Source organism: Perissodus microlepis, chromosome 10 (assembly GCF_051167445.1).
Source record: "Perissodus microlepis isolate ML-2025 ecotype Zambia chromosome 10, ASM5116744v1, whole genome shotgun sequence".
Classification (NCBI taxonomy): Eukaryota; Metazoa; Chordata; class Actinopteri; order Cichliformes; family Cichlidae; genus Perissodus; species Perissodus microlepis.
The window spans coordinates 22,163,724-22,185,537 of NC_140470.1; the positions used below are offsets into that span (position 1 = coordinate 22,163,724).

At 39.7% G+C, this 21,814-nt stretch overlaps 2 protein-coding genes across 3 annotated transcripts in view; both read left to right on the plus strand.

Moving 5' to 3' along the window:
* Positions 1-5,888: 5,888 nt before the first annotated feature.
* On the plus strand, positions 5,889-13,671 carry LOC146379421 (myeloid protein 1). The gene is made up of 5 exons (XM_084941421.1): positions 5,889-5,963; positions 9,645-9,950; positions 10,387-10,474; positions 10,801-10,946; positions 12,954-13,671. Exons 1-5 carry the CDS (start codon positions 5,912-5,914, stop codon positions 13,118-13,120), a joined length of 759 nt encoding a protein of 252 aa, XP_084797547.1. The 5' UTR covers positions 5,889-5,911; the 3' UTR covers positions 13,121-13,671.
* Positions 13,672-15,198: 1,527 nt separating this feature from the next.
* sh3pxd2b (SH3 and PX domains 2B) overlaps positions 15,199-21,814 on the plus strand; it is a 34,157-nt gene continuing 27,541 nt past the window's right edge. For both annotated transcript variants that reach the window (XM_084940684.1, XM_084940685.1), the window contains exons 1-2: positions 15,199-15,653; positions 18,408-18,488. In XM_084940684.1, the coding sequence (XP_084796810.1) occupies positions 15,582-15,653; positions 18,408-18,488 (153 nt within the window). In that variant the 5' untranslated portion in view covers positions 15,199-15,581. The remainder of the gene's footprint in view (positions 15,654-18,407; positions 18,489-21,814) is intronic.

Below are 21,814 nucleotides of genomic sequence, written 5' to 3' on the forward strand. Positions count from 1 at the left end.
TGTGATGCAGCAGGTGGAAGTTTGACATTAGAATAAACTGTTAGATGTTCCTTTGAATGTTTTCTTGGATATTCTTCAGGCTTACAACATTAAACATTTACTCCTTCATTTACTTTATTCATTTATTTATAGCATGACGTTCTTTGTTCTCATGAAGTGCTGCACAACGGATCCCGTCACATGGCATCTCTGATTAGATACAACGCCGTGCTGTGTTTATGTGTGTAAACATTGTGATTGTGAACATTTCATCTGACTTACCACTTAACCTCCTTCAAGATAAGTCAGTACGTTTGTCTAAATTGACCCACCAGCTTTCCCAGTCCTTGTTTGTAATTATGTGGACAGTGACAAGAGGAAAAAGAGGGACTGAAAACTGTAACAACAAATCAAGCCAAGGTGATTATTAGCAAGCAACACAAAAGTTTTCTTTTTTTTCTCTGTTTAGGTTCTCTCTCTCTTGCACACATTTTCTGTTTATCTCTCTCTCCCGATCTCTTTCTGTGCTTCTATCAAGTTAGATACTGTTTGAATGATCACGTTCCCTGGCATGAGAGTGCTATGTAATTAACCTATGAGATTCTTGCTTTTGCAACGTGCTTCCTGCCTGCCTCAGTGACCTAGTCTGGTGGATTATTACTGCCATCTTCTGGGGGGAAAAGTATAAATATGAATATCCCTGCAGCAAACAGAAAAATGTGACAGAGGAAGGAGCTGACAAGTTTTTTCTGAGATCATGGATAGCCGAGTCAAAAGAGACCAACAGGTAACTATGCAAAATGCAGTTTCTGTCCCTCTCTGTCTTATATCGCTACAGAAGCAACTACAGCCTGAGAAAATTTGATGGGGCCACCATGAAAAAGAGAAAGAAATTCACCACTTCTTGAATGTAACCACGAGCCCCTAAAATCAAACATTTATACACACATCTATTACAAATAAAATAAAAGGCATCAGCTGGTTTCAGTTATTTACTTATTCAACAAAAAGACAAAAACCAATAATGAACCAATCCCGCTAACACATACTGTAAGCCACTGCTCTTCTATAGACTTTAGCAGCTGGATAAAAATAGCACATCAGTTAGCTTTACCCAGTTGTAGCTATAGATTCATAATAATCACTCTTCTTTCTCGTGATTCTTGAAGCTGCTTAAAATACATCTCCTCATCTTGCTCATCAAGATGAGATATTCTATTTCAGCTGCAAACTGAACATCATGGGCAGGTAGACCCAAATAAAACAAAGCCTTTTGCAGGTTTATGTCACTCCACCTGCATCTCTTTAAGTATTTACTGCATGAGCCAAACTACACATTTTTCCATAGATTTTTTGTTTTTCACTGATACATGATGGGACGGCTTTCTTAGTGTCACATCTCTCTTTTAAAACAGAGTATTACCCCAACAGGGTTTCAGTGTATAATATTCACAGACACACATTGTCTTGCAACCATCATATCTGTGAAATGGTTTACTTTGCCACTTGGGGATACAATAGTACTTTTTTTTTTCCTTTGCCCTGTTACACAGGTGTATTAGTATCAATTTCTCTCTAATTATGTGTGCAGTAGGAGCCTACTAATGCTAATTATACACTGAAGCTACATTAAAGGAGTTTTATCTTGGAAGCGTGATGTAAAAATACTGTAATTATAGATAATGTGGGCGTAATTAGGTACCTCTTAATGAACAGACTTCAAGTGAGATGTTGTTTAGATGAGAGCAGGCATTAGATAGGAACTTACTTGAAATGTATTGTCCTCACTTACACAAGTCAATTTCACCTATGCGAGTTTGGAACAACAATATTGGACGTGAAAATAAGGGTTGTCTGGGCTGTCTGCTCATCAATGCAACCTCACAGAGCAGGCTAATCGACCCAGTGGCTTCTCTGTCTGTGTCTGCCACATTTAACACCTGGGATCTGCTTTCTCATAAACACAATATGTTTCTCAATTTCTTTTCGAAATAGAATTTCTAAGTACTGCTAAGTGCTAAACATGAAATTTGTGAGGGTTTTGTGATTGCTCTTCCTGCATGGCTGTCTTCAGCCGGTGCAAGTCTTGGAAAGTTTTATATAAAAGGAGAGACCCTGAATCAAACTCTCTCTAAGAAATCTCTCCTTTTTTTAGTCCCCAGCTGGGATCAGATAATGAGAGACTGACTTCCAGGTTTTTTGCTCTCTCTTCATTCATTTTTTTTCCTACTCGGTCCCATCTTGTGCTGCCTACCTTTGCCTTCTTCCCCATCAAAGAAGGGATGTGATTCAGACATCTTTCTTGCTGAGCCTGATATTCTCTCCCTCCTCCGCAATGATCTATCAATCACAGAACCGTGTCTTGATGCATACGTCGCTGGACGTGGCCTGTGAGACGTCCATCCTCTTGGCCTATCACATTCTGTTGTTGTGTCCACTCATGCACAGTTCAAAGGCTCCAGTCTGAGCCTTTGAGCTCTCCCTTCCTCGCCAGTGAGCTAGTTTTACTTTGTCATCTGTGACTTCAACTTTTCTGTCCTTCACATCTTTTATTTGCTGTGTCACGGGCTGTGTTAGTTCTCTGAGAATGAAGGTCTTGAAGCAACATGAAGTAAATGTAGGTGTCAACTGACTATTTGTTTCAGCACAAGTGCTACTACATGGCTACCTTTTGGTAAATTTTTACTTCACCAGACAGCTTCATTAGAAAATAAAGAGACAGACAGATGCTGGTGAGTTTTTAAAGAGTCTATGGCTCCTTCCACTGCACTTTGATACGATTTTTGCAACCATATGGTGTAGTGTCCCACAGGCTCTGTGCATACACTGCATTATATGATTACATTTGTAGAATAACACTGCAACCATATGATGTAAGGATGCACTTTTGAGGTAGCCGAGGCTTAAGATTTCAGTCACATTCAGTCTCTTGCTCCATTGTCTCACTGCTTGTTACGGCTTATGAAAATTCACAAGACAGATGAAAAACATAGATGGACATCTGTATATGCTGAAATGGCCTGTCTGGCTAAATGCTGTTGGTTTGTTCCCTACAGAGATGGGCAGACTTCAGTTCAATGCCCTTTCAAACATAGGAAATGCTTTTAATAGAACAAATTATTAAGACTTTGGTGCCCCCTGTCTGCTGCCACCAGCACCATCAAGTTTATCCCACACCCTACAGCGCTCTGTTTGTCTGCTCAGGCTGGCTAAATACCCGCTCCCCAAGTCCCATGAATATGTTTACAAATCGACAGAGCCAAGTTGGTGTGACTGGGCCGCTGTGTTGCGAAAACTGATTTAGACCCTCAAAGCTGTTCCAGGCCATAAACAGACCACAGAGTCTTTTCACAAGCCTGCTTTTGTGAGATGTTCTTTCTACCTAAGCAGCAAAGAGGTGCTAAAGAAATCAAATGAAAGAGTAAGAGTCAGGCTCATGCACATTAACCGCACACCGTGTAAAAGGTAAAATATTGCTGCATTCTTTTAGTACTTTGTCTGCCAACACTTCTCAGTTGCAGTGCCTTCAACCTTCACAGGGAATAGCCTGGCTGTATGCTTTTTCTTTACAGATGACAGCGGCGTGAATGTCATTTGATGCAGGCCTGGCAGCGTGCTGAAGGGAACTGGAGGAAGAGGGAGGGAGGGAGGGTCAGGAGAATTAGAATGTATTTCAGGTCTAAAGCAAGTGGTGCATTGCTGCAACTCGTATCTCAGGGATGGAGGGAGTTCTAGGGGGAGGCGAGCGGAGGAGAGAAGGTGGGAGGAGGAGGAGGAGAAGGGTTTTGCAGCGAACTGTTGCTAGGAAACACTTGTGGCATCTCTTCTCTGTCTCCTTGAAATGCCAGAACTAACTGACAGAGAAGCAGGAGTGAAATGTCAGTTCTGTCCTCCCAGGAGTTTGAAGAATGTGATACATGTTTTTATTTAAGCAGCCATGTTTATCAAAGGGTTTTCACTGAGTCAACACCAGCCTTTCTTTCATGTTTGAGATGCAGATAGGCTAGCTGGAATTTCTGCTGCTTCATTCTCATTTTCTGTTTGCCCAGTCGACTGTCTTTGCTATTTCTCTCACTTCCCTGTGTTTTTTTTTCACTTGTTCCCTCCCTCACTCGCTCAGTCTTGAGCACTACCACTTCAGCTCTAATTATTCTCTCCTTTTCTGTTCCCTTGTCTTTTCTTAGTCTCCCTAATTCCCTCTCTTCTTTTTCAAATTCCAAGCCATATGGTCCATCAGTGTAATCCTCTGCCCAGATATTTGATTATCAAAGCTGTCTGGCTGCGAAAGGCTCAACTCTTTACCCGCTGCTATTGAATCCATTCCTCTGCTCTCAGTAAATTGTAAATTCAGAGAGAGCAACCAGCTGACCACAATACATCAGTAGAGAAAAATACACTTGGATGTACATACAGAGATATAGCCCTTCATTTTTGAAATTAATTTTGACTGGTTGCTGCCACGAAAGAACCACACATTTATCTCTGTGACTCATTTAAACAGATGTTTGAGTTGTACATCTGTTAACTCAATGACTAATTATTTATTATGAATCAACTCTAAATTCATCACAGCAAGGCCTATTCTGAGGGCTTTTACTAGTTTTTGTAAGTGCAGTAACCACATTTTGGGCATTCCCAGTTACTCAAGACAGAACACTTAGCTCCTTTCTTTGGCTAGAATACAATGTGTGTAACCTCAATTAAACCCTTTTTTCTCATTTCTGGTTTTCCCATCTTCTATTCTGCACAAAGCAATGCCTAAAATAGCCTACATCCACGTGTTTATCCATCCATCATTCATCCATGTACGTCTTTTTCACTCTCCCAGAGGGAGAGGAAGAAATTCATCATTGATTAACTTCCATTGCCTCGTGGAGGCAAATTATGCAGTGAAAGATGCCAGTCTCACCGTATGAATATAATAATTTTTCTTTCTCCTTCTTTTTTTCTTTTTTCTTCATTGTTGTTGTCTCATTAAGCTTGACACAACAGTCAAGCACCTGCTGACTGCACCACATATACTAATGAGTTTATTGGAGGGGTGTAATTGGAGCCATGCTAGGAGTCAGAGTTCAGTGCAACTATGCATAACCTAATAGTGCCAGCGGTTGTTCCCACTACTGTGAAATTGGCAAAACAGTATAAACTTCATTTCTTGGAGACAATAAAAAGAACTTTAAAACAACATTTTTTAAATATTATAGGCATTTCATTGTTATATCACCTGTTGTATATTTAGATTAGCCATAACAGCTGGTGCTTTTCCCAAGTTACTGTTTACTGTCTAATACATGAAACAAGTTTTTAACTGAAATTTCTGAAGTAGATTTAATGTTTACTGAAGCCAAGCTGTGTGTGTGTGTGTGTGTGTGTGTGTGTGTGTGTGTGTGTGTGTGTGTGTGTGTGTGTGTGTGTGTGTGTGTGTGTGTGTGTCCCAATCTTTAGCTTTTAGTGTAGCAGTAGAAAGTAAGTAAACTTGAGCTTTTTGAGCCAGTAAAACGGTATGCTTTCTAGCAGCCAATGTCAATATTGACAGTTGGGGGATGTCCTGTGGCTCAGGCGTGTAGCTTCCACAGCAGGCTGGTTTTCCAACAGTCCCTTCTTTGTGTTCCTTCCCACTGAGCTGGGAGCCACTCTTCAGCATCTGCACATGACTGGTAAGTCTAGTTCAATTTTCTATCTCTAAAAAGTCTCAGTATTATTCCATCATTTCCGTGTGTTCCTTTGAGATTTGAGACAGATTTCCTAGTATTATATTTTTAAAAAAAACAAAAACCAAGCTATATTTTTAACTTTTTTATTGAAGGATTTAGCCAGATAGTTGATATTAATAGAAAGATTACATTTATCGGACACTTGTTTGATTAGATTAAAAACATTTTCTGTTGTTCGTTCATCATTCTACAGATTTTTTTTTTTTATTTCTGACCTGATGATGGGAAGACTGTTTAGGATCTGTGTCATATCTGCGCTGTTATTATGCTGTACGTAAGTCACTTTAATATAAAATTGCCACCTGCAAAATGCACACTATTCTAGCGTGCATCATAGTGTATGGAATATGTCTGGGATATATTAGTAATTGTATTAAGTAGCTCATACAGACATGGACACGTGCATTCCCACAAAATACTTGAATCCACATGCTAAAAGTATGCATTAGGATACATAGGGCACAAATTGTCATTCAGCAGTGTAATAAGATTCCTATTATGGAAACAATAAATGGTGCATAAACATCTGCTTGGCCCTGCAAATTACCATGAACTGAGCCCTATTAGGAGACTGTAAACTCCTGTAAACATGAACCTTGGGGGGTTCGAGCCTATTGCCAGAGAGACTATGAGTTGGCGCAAGTGGATGACACATTTAAAGCATGACTGAGTGCTTAATGCAACATTACATCATTGCATCTAACTAAAAAGCTTAAGGCACAGTAACTCTGGGGGATTCTGAGCAACATGAAAATGAGACAGCCATCTTTCTACTGAGATGAAAATGATTCATGCGCCACAGTGGACACAACCCTGCAGCTCCATGAGAGGTATCCAGTCAAGTGGAGTTAATGGAAATGTGCTTGCCAATCAGTGCTGTCTGTCTTTGCATGTGTTCATCTCTTCAGGTTAACTGTTAGTACCTTAACTGTTAACAGCTTAACACTGCAGCTGCTTTAAAATGTAGTAGAAGCCTGGCAATACATAAACAAACATTTAGTAAAACTGCAGCAAACCTTTAATGCTATCTAATTTTGCTGAGGCAAAAGGCACACTTGCACATGTCAAAAAAATTTGGTCTTTTCTAATTTAGTTCACATGCTGAGGAAAATTGCTTTTCCATGCCACAGCCAACCATTCTGCCCACTCATTAAGGCCTTCTAGTGATAAGCAGCTTCTTTCAATCACTGAGCCCAATGTGTGTTCTTGTGCCAGGGCAGTGTGATTGAAATATTTTATGTGCTTCTGAGGTTAATGAAGATCAAAGACTCATGCCTGGGCAGGATAATTAGTATGCTGTCAGAATTAAACATACTATGAATAACTGAACTATGACTCTGTCTGTCTATATAGACAAGCAACACCATTCAACCCTGAAAAAAGGCGACCTACAGTGTGTTAAGACTTACTTGGTGACTTTATTAACTAATCAAGAAAATGCAAGACAAGTTTTTCCCTTAATACCTAAAAACTGCAATTTTGAAGGTGATCCTTTTAAAACAGTGTTTTTGTTGGGGGCATTTTGAAGCAAGCATCTATGTGAAGTATGACAGTATGTAACTGGTTTCCCTAATATCTAAATCTAGTTGTAATATAAATAAACAGTCCAGTGAAAAAGTATTTATCCCCCTTCATGATTTCTTCTTTTTTTGCCATAGTTGTCACTCTTATGTGTTTCGTATCATCAAGCAAATTTTAATATTAGACAAAGCTACAAAACAGTGGACTGGACCGAACAGGTTTGAGCTGTGAAGTGATGTGAAAGACATTGTGGATTTTGATGTTGTGAGGTAAATTAAGACGAACAGACAGAGGGTTAATAAATCTCTCGATTTCAAAAGGACAGCTATAACTTGCAGACAGTTCTTGGATTTTGACCTTAAGAGAACATGTTTTGTAGACAACCTGAATTTCTGATCTGGGCAGTAGTCAGATGGGACTACAGGTGGGACCGAGGGTGACTGGGAGTCTGAAGAAGTGGAGAAGGTGGGGAGCTGGAGGACTTATTTCCCGCTAAGCATTCCCTAATAGAGACTTTATTTCCCAAGCCAAGGAACTGATGACGCAAATAAGTGGAAGGATGGTTTTATTCTCTGAGGTGGAATCAGAGGTGGAGAATTAATGGGACATTGTGTCAGGCTTTAAATTATGGGAGCCAGGTCTGTAAGTGATGGTTAGGCTGAGTCTGGTAAAAAGCAAAGGTTTAGATGTTTGGTGGTCTGAAGGTAATGGGGGTTCTCATGGTCAGTAAATACAACAAAGAGATGCTCAGCTTGCTCCATCCAGTGTCTCCATTCTTTGAGGACTAACTTGATGGCCAGCAGTTCATGGGCGCCAACAATGCACTGAGTGGATTTTGCCATTTTTCTGTTGAAATAAGACAACTCCTACCTCAGAATCTGAAGCGTCCACTTCCACAATGAACTGCTGAGATGGGTCTGGTTGAATAAGAACAAGGCCAAGGCAAAGAGTTTCACTGGAAGGCAAACTTTGGAGAAGTCAGTAATAGACAAGGAGGTTTTCCTTAGGTCATGGACAGAGTGGCAACATTCAAAAAGCATTAGAGCTCTTCTCTCCATTAATATACAGCTTCTCCAGAAGGCATTGGAGGACCTGGTGGACTTACAGTGTTCTGAGATGGACTTTAAAAATCAAATTGTCATCCAGGTAAACAAGAATAAAACAAAGAAAATCACATTTCAGAAAGTCACAGAGAATGTCATTGACAAGCATTTGGAAAACAGTAGGACCATTGGTAAGACCAAAGGGCATTACCAGGTATAAGAAGTGTCACAGGTGAGTACTGAAGGCTGTTTTCCTTAATGCACAACAGATGTTATGCATTATGGAGATCCAGCTTGGAAAAAAAAACTGTAGCCCACTGCAGGAGTTCAAAGGCAGATAAAAGGAGCAGTAATGGTACTTATTTTGTGCAAATCTCTGAAATCAAAGCAAGGATGGAGAGTTTTCTATTTCTTCTCGACAAAGAGGAAGAATGTGCCAAAAGGAGAAGAAGACGGATGAATACTTCCATCTACAAGAGAGTCCATGATGTACTTTTCCATTGCTTCACATTCTAGTTTAGTTAAACTGTAGAGTCAACTAGTGGGCAGTGAGGCTTCTGGAAGTAAATCTGTAAAACAATCAAAAGGATGGTGAGGAGGGAGGGAGAAAGAAAGCTAGATCTGTTAAATCATGGTACACTTCAGGAACAGATTATAGGTTAGGTCAGCGGTCCCCAACCCCCGGGCCTCGGACCGGTACCGGTCCGTGAGTCGTTTGGTACCGGGCTGCGAGAGTTGAGGCTCAGGTGTGAAACGTATAGTTTTCAGGGTTTTTATCGGTTTTCAGCATTATTTTGTTATCGTTTTTATCGTTTACTCGGTTTTCCTTGGTCTTTTCAAGTGTGTTATGAATAAATGTTCTTTTTTTTGGTACCGGTACTAGTTTTATTTTGTTGTATTTATCCGCGACACCTTAAAGGCCGGTCCATGAAAATATTGTTGGGCATAAACCGGTCCGTGGCGCAAAAAAGGTTGGGGAGCGCTGGGTTAGGTGGTTCACACTGAGGAGAGAGATTCGGAGGTGAGGCATACTTTAGGCAGTTTTGGTGACACCATGGACTCCAGCTTGAGATACTTTGCAGCCCCGCTCTATATTGCAATTATGAGTTTTGAGCGACTCTGAATTGGATAAGCAGATGCAAATGGATGTAGCAAAAATGCAAAAAAAAAAAAAAAAAGTAGAAATCAGGAAGGGAGCGTATACTTTTTCACAGACTGTAAGTGGTATTAACTGAACAGAAAGAAAATCTGCTACTTCATATTCCAAATACTGCAAAACTCATTCCAAATATCAGTCTCAGAAAAGTTTGATTTAATCCTTCAACCTGGAAATTACACTCCATTACACTCTTAACTCTAACTCTCATTACATTTCATCTCTCCCAAGATGTGGTGTTAAGTGGCGCTTTAGAACATGGAGAGAGAGAAAAGGAACAAATTCAAAGCCCTGACAAGAACAGCAGCAGACTCAAGGTGAAGGGAAATTTCACAAGTTCTAATGACAGGAGGCCAAAGGCTGTGACTCCAGGAAAGAAAGTCAAATCAGGAAGCAAAAGAGTGTTCATGGGACCTAGAAGTGACATCAGCTGCACTAGATTGGGAGGCATCTGCCAGCCAGTCCGTTACATCTGCCAAGACCGATACCTCAAAGACAAGTGTTCAGGGGCCAAGACACGCCAGTGCTGCATGCCAGGTATGATAGAAATATGCATCTGCCCATATCGAAATGTTACAATAACACAAACCTCCTGCAAACTTCTTCAGATGGTCACAAACACACAGCTCATTCTTTTTTTCTGCCAAGAAGGAATTAAAATGGATTTGCACAGTTTTTTTCAAGCCTGACTCATGAAAACGTTATTGTGGGAGTGAGGCTGTATGTGTGGGTAACACAAAACTGATGGAGAAGACATCAGTAAATGACATTTGAATAGTGCCTTTCTGCTGTAATTGGCCTTATTTCCACATGAATAGAACATGAGTCACAGTCAGTGGATGTTAAAACATATTTTTAAAAATATCGTCTTTATGCTTGGCCTTTTGGCGTGCAGTGCTGCAGCTTTTAATATGGTGCCTATTTTGGAAGGAGAAGTATTATCTAACCTATTTCATTTTCCCTCTCTCTGTAGTCCAAGCCTGGAGCATGCTTTGTGCCGGTCACCACAACAGAGTGAGGGCCTGTGATGTGTACGGCTGTGGAGCTTTTAACTCCCAAAGGTGACTAATCCTGATCAGATCTTTATCTCAGAGCCCTCAGAGGATTACTCATACTGCAACATGCAGACGCTGATACTGTCCCATGTCTAGTTTTGTATAGTATCCAAGCCTGATCCCTACAATGACAAAGCACATTTTTACCAAACCACTTGGAATTAATGATGAGTGAAGCTTTGTCTGGGTAGAAGGCTGACTTTCTGTAGACAAAGATGTCCAAATAACTAGTCAGACATTTTTGTTCTGGCCAGATTAAGATGACTAATTGAATCTAGCCTTTTCTGATGGCAAACTAATGCCAGTCTCCTCTGTCACATGTCTTTTTACAGAGGTAATGGCCTTTATAAAGCAGTGGACCTTGTATGTGATGACTATTCGATCATCAACACACCATTTTCAGGCTCTCTGGCCGGTCCAGTGAGTCGGAAAGACCCAGCCGGTTATCAGTTTGATGGAGTCAAACTTCTCAGTGATGGTAAGAGGGACAAGATGCTAGCACAATACCTGAAAGTTAGCAAAGCAAGGAAAATTACAGTGTTTTTAAAACTGTAGATGTGAGTCTCAATCAAAATAAACAGGACAAAGACTTTGCGGGTCTTTACCGATTCCTGTACCAGATAAAGACCTATTTCAGTAGAGATTTAGCACATCATTAGGACGAATCAGTGACTGCATGAATAGCTGTACCCAAACATACGTCAAATCATCCAGTACTTGTCTAAATATTTCAGTTGGAACCAAAGTGGCAGACCAGTCAAATGGCCTACCAGAACATCATTCAAAGACCCATGTTGTTAGTATGGCCATAAGTCGGTTTGCCAGTCTGTTTCAATTTCTAAAAAATTCAATTTAGAAGTCCCTTGAGATATTTTTATAACTGAAAATAAGCATAAACCAGGTTTAATTAAATCCTTGTAACCTTGTAGTGTTGCCTGTGAATTCCTTTAATCTACTGTATAGTTCCATGGCTAGGGCAAAGGCGAGGCTATGCTATTATGGTAGAGGCATTGCATGAGAATGAAAAGGAATGATTTAAAGGGATTAGTTAAGGTGCTGAAACGCGAGTGGAGACTGCATTGACCTCCTGGTAGCCCCTAAGATCGGGGTCTATGTGAAACCCCACTAAAGGCTGTTCATGAGTAATGACCCCCCATAAGGGCCATCATTAGAGAAAAAAAGGGAATGCATCTGTGTATGTGCCTAAAATACCCATGTATTCCTTTGCGGTGTATACCTATTTGTATGTGTATATGTGCTCATGCGTGGTAATGTGTTTTGAGACCATCCTGAGCTGATAAGGTGCTGGAATGATGAGTAAACATCATTAGTCCTCATTCTGCCTCTCGCCTTATAATTGAACTGTATTATCAGAAGAACACATGTACTGTCAGCTCCTTTCATCTCCGGGTAAAGCACAGACATGATTAGACATCACAGAGACACATTACCTCACCGTGATGCCCACATTAATGCTGAGACACTGATCATTAAGTGCTTTTAAGATTTAATGATGTTGGTGAGTTTGCTGTAGAACTACTTTTAGGTTGTTTGTTTCCAGGTTGGCAGCCAGCTTGTTTAGGTGGATGGTAAAGGCGAGAGCTAAGGTTTTTTTTAGGGTCTTGAGCCTGCATTTGTAACATTTGTAAATTCTGGAAGAGGATTTTAGCTGCACAAGTGAACTATTCATATGCCAACGATAAAGTGAATGCTAAACCCACCTTACCACAGCTATATCCTTCAGCCAAACTAGGGAAATAAGCTAACAGGGTAAAACCACAAGTTGAAAGTCTTGGAGTTTCAGGCACGAGCTTATTACCAAGCCAACCTTCTTCCATCTTGGGAATATTGCCAAAATCCACCCTTTGCTCAGTCCGAAAAACTTGTTCATGCACTCATCTCTTTTAGTTTGGATTACTACAATGCACTTTTTTTCTGGTCTGCAACTTAATCAGAATTCTGTTGCAAGCTTAGTAACTAAAATGCATAACAGAGGGCACTAGTTTTATTAGAGCTACACTGGCTTCCCAATTCTACAGACTTGATTTAAAAATGCTCTCACTTATATAAAATCAAAAAGCCAGACTCACACTCTTAGATCCCCCACACCCATCTGTCAGATATCCAATACTCCTCATAGAGAAAAACTGGAAATACAGCCATTTTGCTCTCAATTTCTGGATCAGACTGCTGGAAAACATTAAGGAAGCAAACTCTACAAATAACTAGAGTTAACAAGCTCAAAATGAGGCAGTCACATTCTGACAGATACAGAGCATTTTCCTCATCAGTTTCATATGATTGACATGTGATTGATAGCAAGTTATAAAACAGTAAACTCAAACTCTTTGGTGTGTAGTCAATAAGCACTTTATTCAGCTGAGTTAGCTTAAGTCATTGATTTGTCTGAGCATTTTTTAAGGGTGATATTAAGGGATTAATGCCCACAAAATAATTCATTTATATTTGTTTTGGTCCCATTTAGTACACTGCGTGAAGATCTTCAACATCCGTCCTTATCGTTACTCCGGCCCGGTAACTCAAGGAGAGGCCTTGGGCTATTTACTGCCACTGCAAGAACAGTTCCCTGGCATCACATCACACCTGGAGCTGCAAATGTGTGATGGTACTGATCCTTCACCCTTAATATAAACCTTTATTTCCATGTGTTATACAACTGAGGCACCGTGCGTCCTTGTCTTTTTTACATGTGGTGCATGCCCCTGCATATAAAATCCCTAATGCTAATAAGAATTTATATAGACTTATTTGCTTTCCGATTTCTTACTATGAGCAACTTTTACTTGGCTACTCTGACACTTTTTGTAAGTGTTAATTCTTCTTATTCTCTATTATAGCCATAAAAAAATGTTGGTCTCTATTTTTACAATAATTTAACAAAGATGCATTGTATTGTTTTTCTTACAATAACACTTATTTAAAACACATTTCTACAAACTTGTGATGACCAGCGTTACTATACTTGATAACTGTCTGTCTCCATTTCTCAGTTTTTACAACCATTTAAATTTTTTGTAATACTTTATATGGACTACAAACAAAAGGATGTTTTCTAAAAAGTCACGAGTCATATGTTTAACATTGTCCTTCTCCTTTTCTGTGAAAAATGTCCCATCTCACATCCCATCACTCATAACCGTGACTTTATTTTTCAACAATGGAATAAATATAAAGTTTCATTTCTTCTTTTGTCTGAAGTGCTTTCTATTTCAAAGTTAAAAATGAGGCTGTCAAATATTTTCCCCATCTTAAAAATAGCAAGTTTATTCAACACAAACTTTATTCAATTTTTTAAATTATATTACCAATATCTTCCATCATATTCATCTGATATCTACAGATGGGGAGATTTCTCACATGCACAGTGCTAATGTAATGAGTATAGCACACCAAAAGATGGAGCTATTTTAAAACAAACCTGACACTGGACCTCAGCAGTCATCCTGGTCACATATCAGCAAAGAAATGTTGAACATAACTGCATGTTTTCTGAGTTTGTACAAATCTAAATACTAAACAATAAACCATAGAGTGATACTGTTGTGTTACCAGGATGGAAAAAGAAATATTAACACATTTCCAGTTTACCAATCACATCATCTTATGACTAATAATCACATCGAGACACAGGATATCACATCATGTTTTAAAGTCTGATGTGTGCGTGTTAAGGCATTTCCCACTAACATATGACTCATTCAAGCATTTAAGGGTTTCTACCTTTGCATTAACAACTTGTTGATGATTTCCAAAGAGCAGTTAAAACATGGCCTCCCCATGTTTTACACCTTCTCTGTACCTGCTGACAAGGATTTCATACAAAAGTGTTCAGTTTAGGTTCATAATGCCATAAGGCCTGCTACCACTGGTTTTCAGAGTAATTCTTGTGTTATTTGGCATCCCTCAGCCTTTTCTCCCCGGTGCTCTTTCTCACCCTTCCACTGGGATCATTTCTTGCAAGACCTCTGCAGACAGTAGATGTATCAAGTGAGGGCCAGATGGATTTCCCATGACCTGTGTCAGGTCTTTTATGGATTTCTTTCTTTTTTTTCCCCTGCTTCCTAAAGACATAACTTTCAGACACTCAAGTCTAGATATTTCTAGGCCTAACACTTCAATTTTGTGTTATCTTTGGCAATTTTCAGAGATTTAACTAAAGAAATTGAAGAAAATTATGTTTTGCTAGTAACTAAGTGTCTTAAAAATACAATTTAAAACTGTTTTTTGGTTGTTTTTTTTTTTTTTTTTTTGCTAAGTTTAGTGTTATACATAGACAGCACTGGTTCATCCCAAGAGTGCCTATCTCTTTGATGATTGACTCAAGACTTTTGCACAGCACTGTATATCTGAACGATGTCCTCTGTAGTTTGTAGTTAGCATATGAGTTGAAAAGTAAGCTCAGACTCAAGCCAACTGATTCAGACATCTGCAGCTCAGCTGTACGCACAGTGAGACAACATCCACTCTTAACTGTCATTTAAATTGCATCAGGGTTATTATATTGCTAATGGAGAGCGGTTCATCGCAAAGAAGGCGAACATTCAAAGTTGCGACAGAGAATTGAAATAAATAGAATTACAATTTAGTGAGAAATGGGCAAAGTTCGCTCTCCTTAAGTGCTCTTGAGCACGCCGTTTTTGAGTGCTGTCATATTGATTAAAGCCTAACATCTAGCTCTAAGTGTGCAGACTGAAGCCCGAGTGCTCCTGCAGACTGTGGTTTTGCTCTGAAGCTGGAGGGTTGGTCCACGAAGCGTCCCAGTTGCTCAAATGGGAGTAGGCGAGCTGGGATAGGCTGGGAGTTTGGTCGGGGCAGTCAGCGGGTCGGGACAAGGCATGAGAAAGGGGGGGAAGGAAGAACCGATTATTAACTTCTGGCTTGCGAGAGTCTGAATGTTGGACAGGAAATTTTGACGTGGGCAGCTTTACGGGGAGAAAAAAGGCGTTTGTTCAGATCGATCCCAGCCATTCGGATGACAAAGAAGCGTCGCAGTGTAAACTTTTTCAGCCGGGTGTGATCGCTCGAAAAAAAACCCGACAGGGATATCTGCTTTTTTTTTTTTTCAACGGATCCGTAAAAAGAAGGGGACATCATGCCACGGCGCACCGTGCAAGAAGTAACTGTTCAAGATGTCCAGAAGCGGAGGAATCCGAACAAACACTACGTAAGCCTTTTGTGTAATTACCACAGCCGTGTGATTTGTTGCGTGAAATGTGCAACAGATCGCGGATATTCCGCAGTCTCCCCCTTTGTCCTGTCGGGAAAAGTAAAAAACAAAGAGAGTGTCAAATTACAGCTGACCAAATCAGCCGAAACGGTCAAGCAGACTTTATTAGAATATGATTTCTGAAAACTTCAGGTCATGCTCAGACTATTTAAATCTGTTGGGATCTTTATTCTTAAGACCAGTAACGACCGACATCAAGATTTACGCTGTTATATTTCAGCAACCTGTACAGTGACCCAAAGTCAAAAGCTCTTGTGTTGTTATCGTTTTTCAGATTGTTTTTGACCTAATAAAATGCTCATTTAAAAAAACGTGAGGATATCATTAAGAAGCATTCGAGTGGACCGACTCACGTGACCTATGACCCCTTTTCTCAGTGTGCATTTTTTTTTTAAGTGACTCCCAGAATCACATGCATGTGACCGTAGCCATTGCAGCACCTTACCACTAAAGACTGCAATGGTGGAAGAGCCCAAGAAACATAATATACAGTCAGCCCAGTCCCCTAACTATCCACACTGGCTAGTTGCCACTGGTAACCAGGAAGTAGGCTATGACTAACATTTATGACAGGGTTTAAAGGCTGAACCCCATGTAGCATTTATTGGTTTTAAGACTGTGTCAGATATTGTCTTTTTTTTTTTTATTACTATTTTTAAAAAAAATATTTTTATTTTTAGTTTAGAGAGTTGTGTGTTTCTTTTCCAGTCAACAGTTGGCGAAAGAGAGGGAAAGAAGACGAAGAACTTGGGAATAATTTTCTTTTCTTAATAACCAGACCTTGTGTGGGAGACGAGAATGTCATCAGGACAAAGCCTCTTTTTTTCATAAACAGTAGAGCTTTTATTAGTGAATAGTGAGAGCTAAATGTGGGTGTATTTGCCTGCAATCCTGCACTTAGTATAAAGTCACACATATGACATCACTTGGTGTAGTTGGCCAGAGAAAGAGAGAGAGTCGCAGCCAAGGCCTTAGCAGGTGTTTGTGTTAGTTCCGTGTACATGTTGTGTCACTGTGTGTGTGTGTGTGTACTTGTATGCATCCATATGGGTGTGCAAATTTAAACCGGGGGCTGAAGGACCAGCAGACCTTGTACCGCTGTGAGTGTTAGTGGTCAAGGGCGAAGAGTTCTTGTGGTCCTGTGTCTTCTCCATCTGTTCGTTCAGTCTCTGGTGTAGCCTACTGTTATTTTATGCCTTTTCTCTCTTACACAGATCTCAAGGTTCCGGGAAATTTAAAGTCTCAGGTCTGAACATGTAGCTTGAATAGCAAAAAGCTGCGTAAGGCTTGTCTGCTCACCAGAGTTCAGTATATCCTATAGAATTTCTAACACAAAGCTCTAATTCTTAAAAGATATCTGCAAATATCTAATGGCTGAAGTTTTTCTTTGAACTTGGAACTTTAATTAGGAGGGTTAGTTATGTTTTTTGTATCAGCTCCTGTTTCCTATGAGTTGCTGCAAATTAGTTTGGATAACAAATATTTCTTAATTAGTTTTATCTGCAGCAAGGACACAACAGGATATCTTTGCACTGATTAGTTTTTCTTCTCATTGATGAGTAATTTAATTCTAGTAGTTGGTCAGACAGAACCTGAACTAGTCTTTTTGGGGAATCTTTTTTTGTTTAATGAAGATGGCCTTGTTGCTTGTCTGTACAGCTCCCGTAGTTGATCAGTCCATCGTAATATCGGATTCGAGTCCACCGAAAAAAGAGAATGAGGCCTGAAAGGGTCTGGGATTGGGGCCAGCAGCATTTAGCCAAACACAGCAAGCCACAAGGGTGTTTCCAATCACCTCCTTGCCTCTCCCCTTTCATTCTTTAAAGAACCAAATCAAAATCTGCTGCTGCCCCCAAACTCTTGACATTATTTAAAGTGCATTATGATTCATTGTTTTAGATATATGTCTGATTGAAGTTGCAGCTGCACCTACACAGTCAACCTCTTTTTATCTAACCTAGTGCTGCCCATGTTAGAAAGGTAGCACAAACTTTGTGGGTTTTTTATGATTATTATTATTATTATTATTTCACTCTTCTGCATGTATACAATTATGACAAACAATTATGTTTTCTACAGCAGGAAGTGATGTAACTGCACTAGGAAGTGAAATCATCTGATATCCTTGTTCTTTTCATGTGAACGGATGATGACATTGGGGGCTTTTCATTAGCATGACTCCTGACTTCCCGCACTCAAGTCTGTCTTAGCTCCTCCCAGCTATGGCATGTGGTAGATGTGATGGAGGAAAGGAGAAGTTGGTGGTTTCAGGGTGTTTTAAGTGGAGCAATTTGCTCATAATGGATGGAAGTGTGGCATTTAAATGTCACGACACAAGACGGAAGACTTCTGTGTAGGATGCACCTGTCTTTCCTTGTGCAAGGTTTCTCTGAAAGCCTCCTCTTTCTTTATCTCCTTGAGGTGCATTTAAGGGACCGGAGAGCAATTCTTGGGTCACTGGAGGCAGTGGGATGTGGGGAAGCATATGTTACAGTAATGAAAACCACTCAGTGACAGCTGCGTGATGCTTCCAGAGAAATGGGATGTCTGCTATATGCAGCCCTCTCTAGGATTCATAACACTCCCAAATAATGGTAGTGACTGAAGAGTGATGCCCCAAGGGCTTTAGTTTATCACAATAATAGCTGTGCATTAGTTTCAATGTTATTTTCCTTTATTTTGCTTTGCCAGGTTTACATCATCAAAGTGTCCTGGAGCGATGGCAGCACAGAAACCATTTACAGACGCTACAGCAAGTTCTTTGACCTGCAGGTAAGTGAGCCACTAACTGTGTGCGTGTGTGTCGTCATTTTTGAGTTTCTTTTAATAGTCTTAAATGTGTTCTTTCACTTTTGTCTTTTTGGGGGACTTTTTTTTTGTTTTGTGCTAGCAGACAAGTGCACAGGGCAGGAAAGGCATGGAAGCACTGTCTCAGTCATACAAGACTAGTACTCGTAGCCAGCCTCTCCCTGCTCCACCCTTATAACCCTGGTAATTATATTGTGCGAGACGAGTCGGAAAATGTTCCAGTGAAGTTAATAGAGGACAGTGATGAATGCGACTGTGGCACTGATGACCACAGAAATGTCTGAATCATTCTCAGACGTCATGGTGATGGTGCACGCTGCACAATGAGGGAGTCTTATTAGTATCCTAGTTTCCTTTTGTCTTCTTGAAGGTAATGGATCTGAGGGAGGTGGTGGTGGTGGTGGGGGGGTGGCCCTGGCTGCATCAGAGACCAGAACATGGACTCCAGGAAATTCAGAAAGGCAATTACTTTTAATGAGCATGTAGTCAATTTCGGAAAGGCGTACTGTCGGCCCTAATTGGATTAAATTCCTTTTAATTGATTAAGATGGTCAATGCATGGGTAATGAAGTACAGAACTATAGTGCCTCACTGAGTTTTCTGAGGCTGCGTGTGTAGCATTTAACATACGGATGTGAAGTATTCATTTCAGTCATTTGACTTGACCCCTAGTAAAGCTGCTAATAGAACCATTATCCATTAATTTTGTTTAATCCATACCACCTTTCTGTTGTTGACACAGTATAAAAGCATGGATAAATATGAGCATAATATTACAGATAAAGTCTCAAGGCTGCTCTTTAAACATCATTTGTATTGTATAAATGACTATATATATGTTAGTCGCATTACAGTTGTGTAATTGGTCAACTACTACACACAACAGGCAACACTTTATTTATAACTCAGACTGTATCAGATCAGTGTTTTAGAATAAGAGCGTATAAGATGTGTTATTCAGCAGGGCGTGCCATGCCATTCAGCTGTTTCCTGGTGTGATGATGGATTCCTGAGTGACTTCAGTGGTCAAGGGGATGTAGGTAAATCCTAGTAGAGACATAACAGATAATGGCTCATCTCTTGTATCTCTGTATGGTTTGGTACTAATATATAAAAGCCACATTAAAGATTTGGCATTTCTTGGAGACAAGTAGAAAATTGTAATACTCTGAATATCATCAGTGTCACTATAAGTTTTATATGCAAATAAAGAGGCACCAAGTGCAACTGCAATGGGTGATTCCAGCTTTTTAAAGTCACCATGCAGCATTTATTCCAAGTTTTCTTTGACCAAGTTTAAACTGTACATTTTGTCCACAGCTGCATCAGGTTACATGACCTGCTGTCATGCTCCAGGTTATTGGGCTGACATTTTTTTTTTATACAAATAAAATTCAAAATAAAAAGAAAAATGAGCTGCAGAATATTTCAATTTCTCTACCATCTGTTATAATTGCATTACTCTTTAATTACACCCCCAAAACACTAGTTGGTGGTGGTATTATTGGGATGCTGTGTGGAGTGTCTCAGTGTAATTCTCAGTGTTACAATGCTGACTAAGCTAACCTTGTTGAAGTCGAATAGCTGAAATTACTACAACACAAAAAGAGAGCAGATTTGGAACAAGCTGGGTTTATACATGGTGGCAGTGCTATGAAAACAGCAGATGGTTGCCCCAGCAGATTACTCACTGCTGTGCAAGTGTCAGCATTAGCAACATTAGGAAGCCAATCAGTCCCAGCCCATCACATATTAACATGCATTGTGTTTTAAGGAAGAAAGGTCTCTGTGGGTATTAGTATGCTTTATATTGATTTCCATGATCACACGGTGTTGGTGTATTTGTATCAACTAACGCAATCACACTAGCTGTTGTCTGCATTGCAGCGTCATGTTGCATATCTGGAGAGGTGCATGTCAAGCTGGAGGACATGTTAATTAGATTTCCTTGAAATTGAATATATCCAGTGACCAGTTGTGTCTAATCAGCTGGCTTATTCCGATCACTAGCACACTGATACATCCCCCATGTGTCTGATATATTTTATATTATGTTATCATTTTTCTGTAATCTGTCTAACAGGTTCCTTCACAATGTCTTTCATTATGTGGCTTTGGCTTGTCTTGTAATGCAGATAATAATACATCTCTGGTCATTCCACAGCCTTAGTGTTATGCAGGAAGTGCTAGTCACCACATCCTGTCAACATAACTGCCCTAAGCAGCTGATTCTCTTTCTGCAAACGCAGCAGCATGTGCTTTTTGTGTGGCTGGCACAGACTTTGTTGATTTTGCTTCACTAAGGGCTGAAACAAGATATAAAAGCAGTTTTTTTCTATTATAAATGTAAGTCTTTTGATGCATGCGCAAAATCAACAATAGCAAGGCTGTTATTTACATATTGAAAATAAAGAACAAATCTTAGGATTAACCATGCAGCAGTAACAAAATAGCAAGTATTTCTTGTTCCTGGCATTCCATCTTTGATCTGACAGATCAATAGCTCAGTTCTCTAAGGAAGAGAATAGCTGAGCAAGAGCCAGATGTTCTTGTCACTGAGGATATTTCTGCTACTTTTTTTTTTTTGCACCATCTAGAAATGGAGAATTTTTCTGTTTAATTAACAGCTTTTTTTTAATAGATTTTTAACCGTGTTCTCATCAGACAGAGTCATCATACTCACAGTTTAAAAACATCAGCTGGGCTGTGACTTAAGCTATATTTACATTGAAAATTGTTACTCAGAGAAAATTAGAAGCCACAGAAAGCCTTTTTTTTCACATACAGTAAACATCCTCTGTCTGGGTAACAAACACTGAGCATGTGCAAACAGTTACTCACTGAACAGACAGAGGTGTGCCTCCAACAGGAGAGAAAGGCCTTGCACTTGTGCTGTTTTTGAGATTTTTTTCCTCAGAAAAACAAGAGGGTAAAGTTGTTCCAAAAGTTAGTAGTTGGCAGTTGTTCCAGAAGTGAGAGGAAGGCCAGAAACGTCAAAAACATGTTTAAAACTAAAAATTCTATTTATTCTATTTAAAATCATGAATTGACCTAAATTCAGTCCAATTGTAAGAAGCTTAACATTCAACCACGAAACTTAATGTTTGTGATCGGGAATGCAAGTAAACAACTTATAATGCACCTTAATCAAAAATAACAATGTGCTTTACGATTGTTTCTCCGCTTTTTGTAAAACATTACATTTGAAAATGTACAGATAATAAAGGTTATTATGTTTTAGCATTAAACAAAACATTAAGCAAAACATCACTTAGAGTGTACTGTCTTGA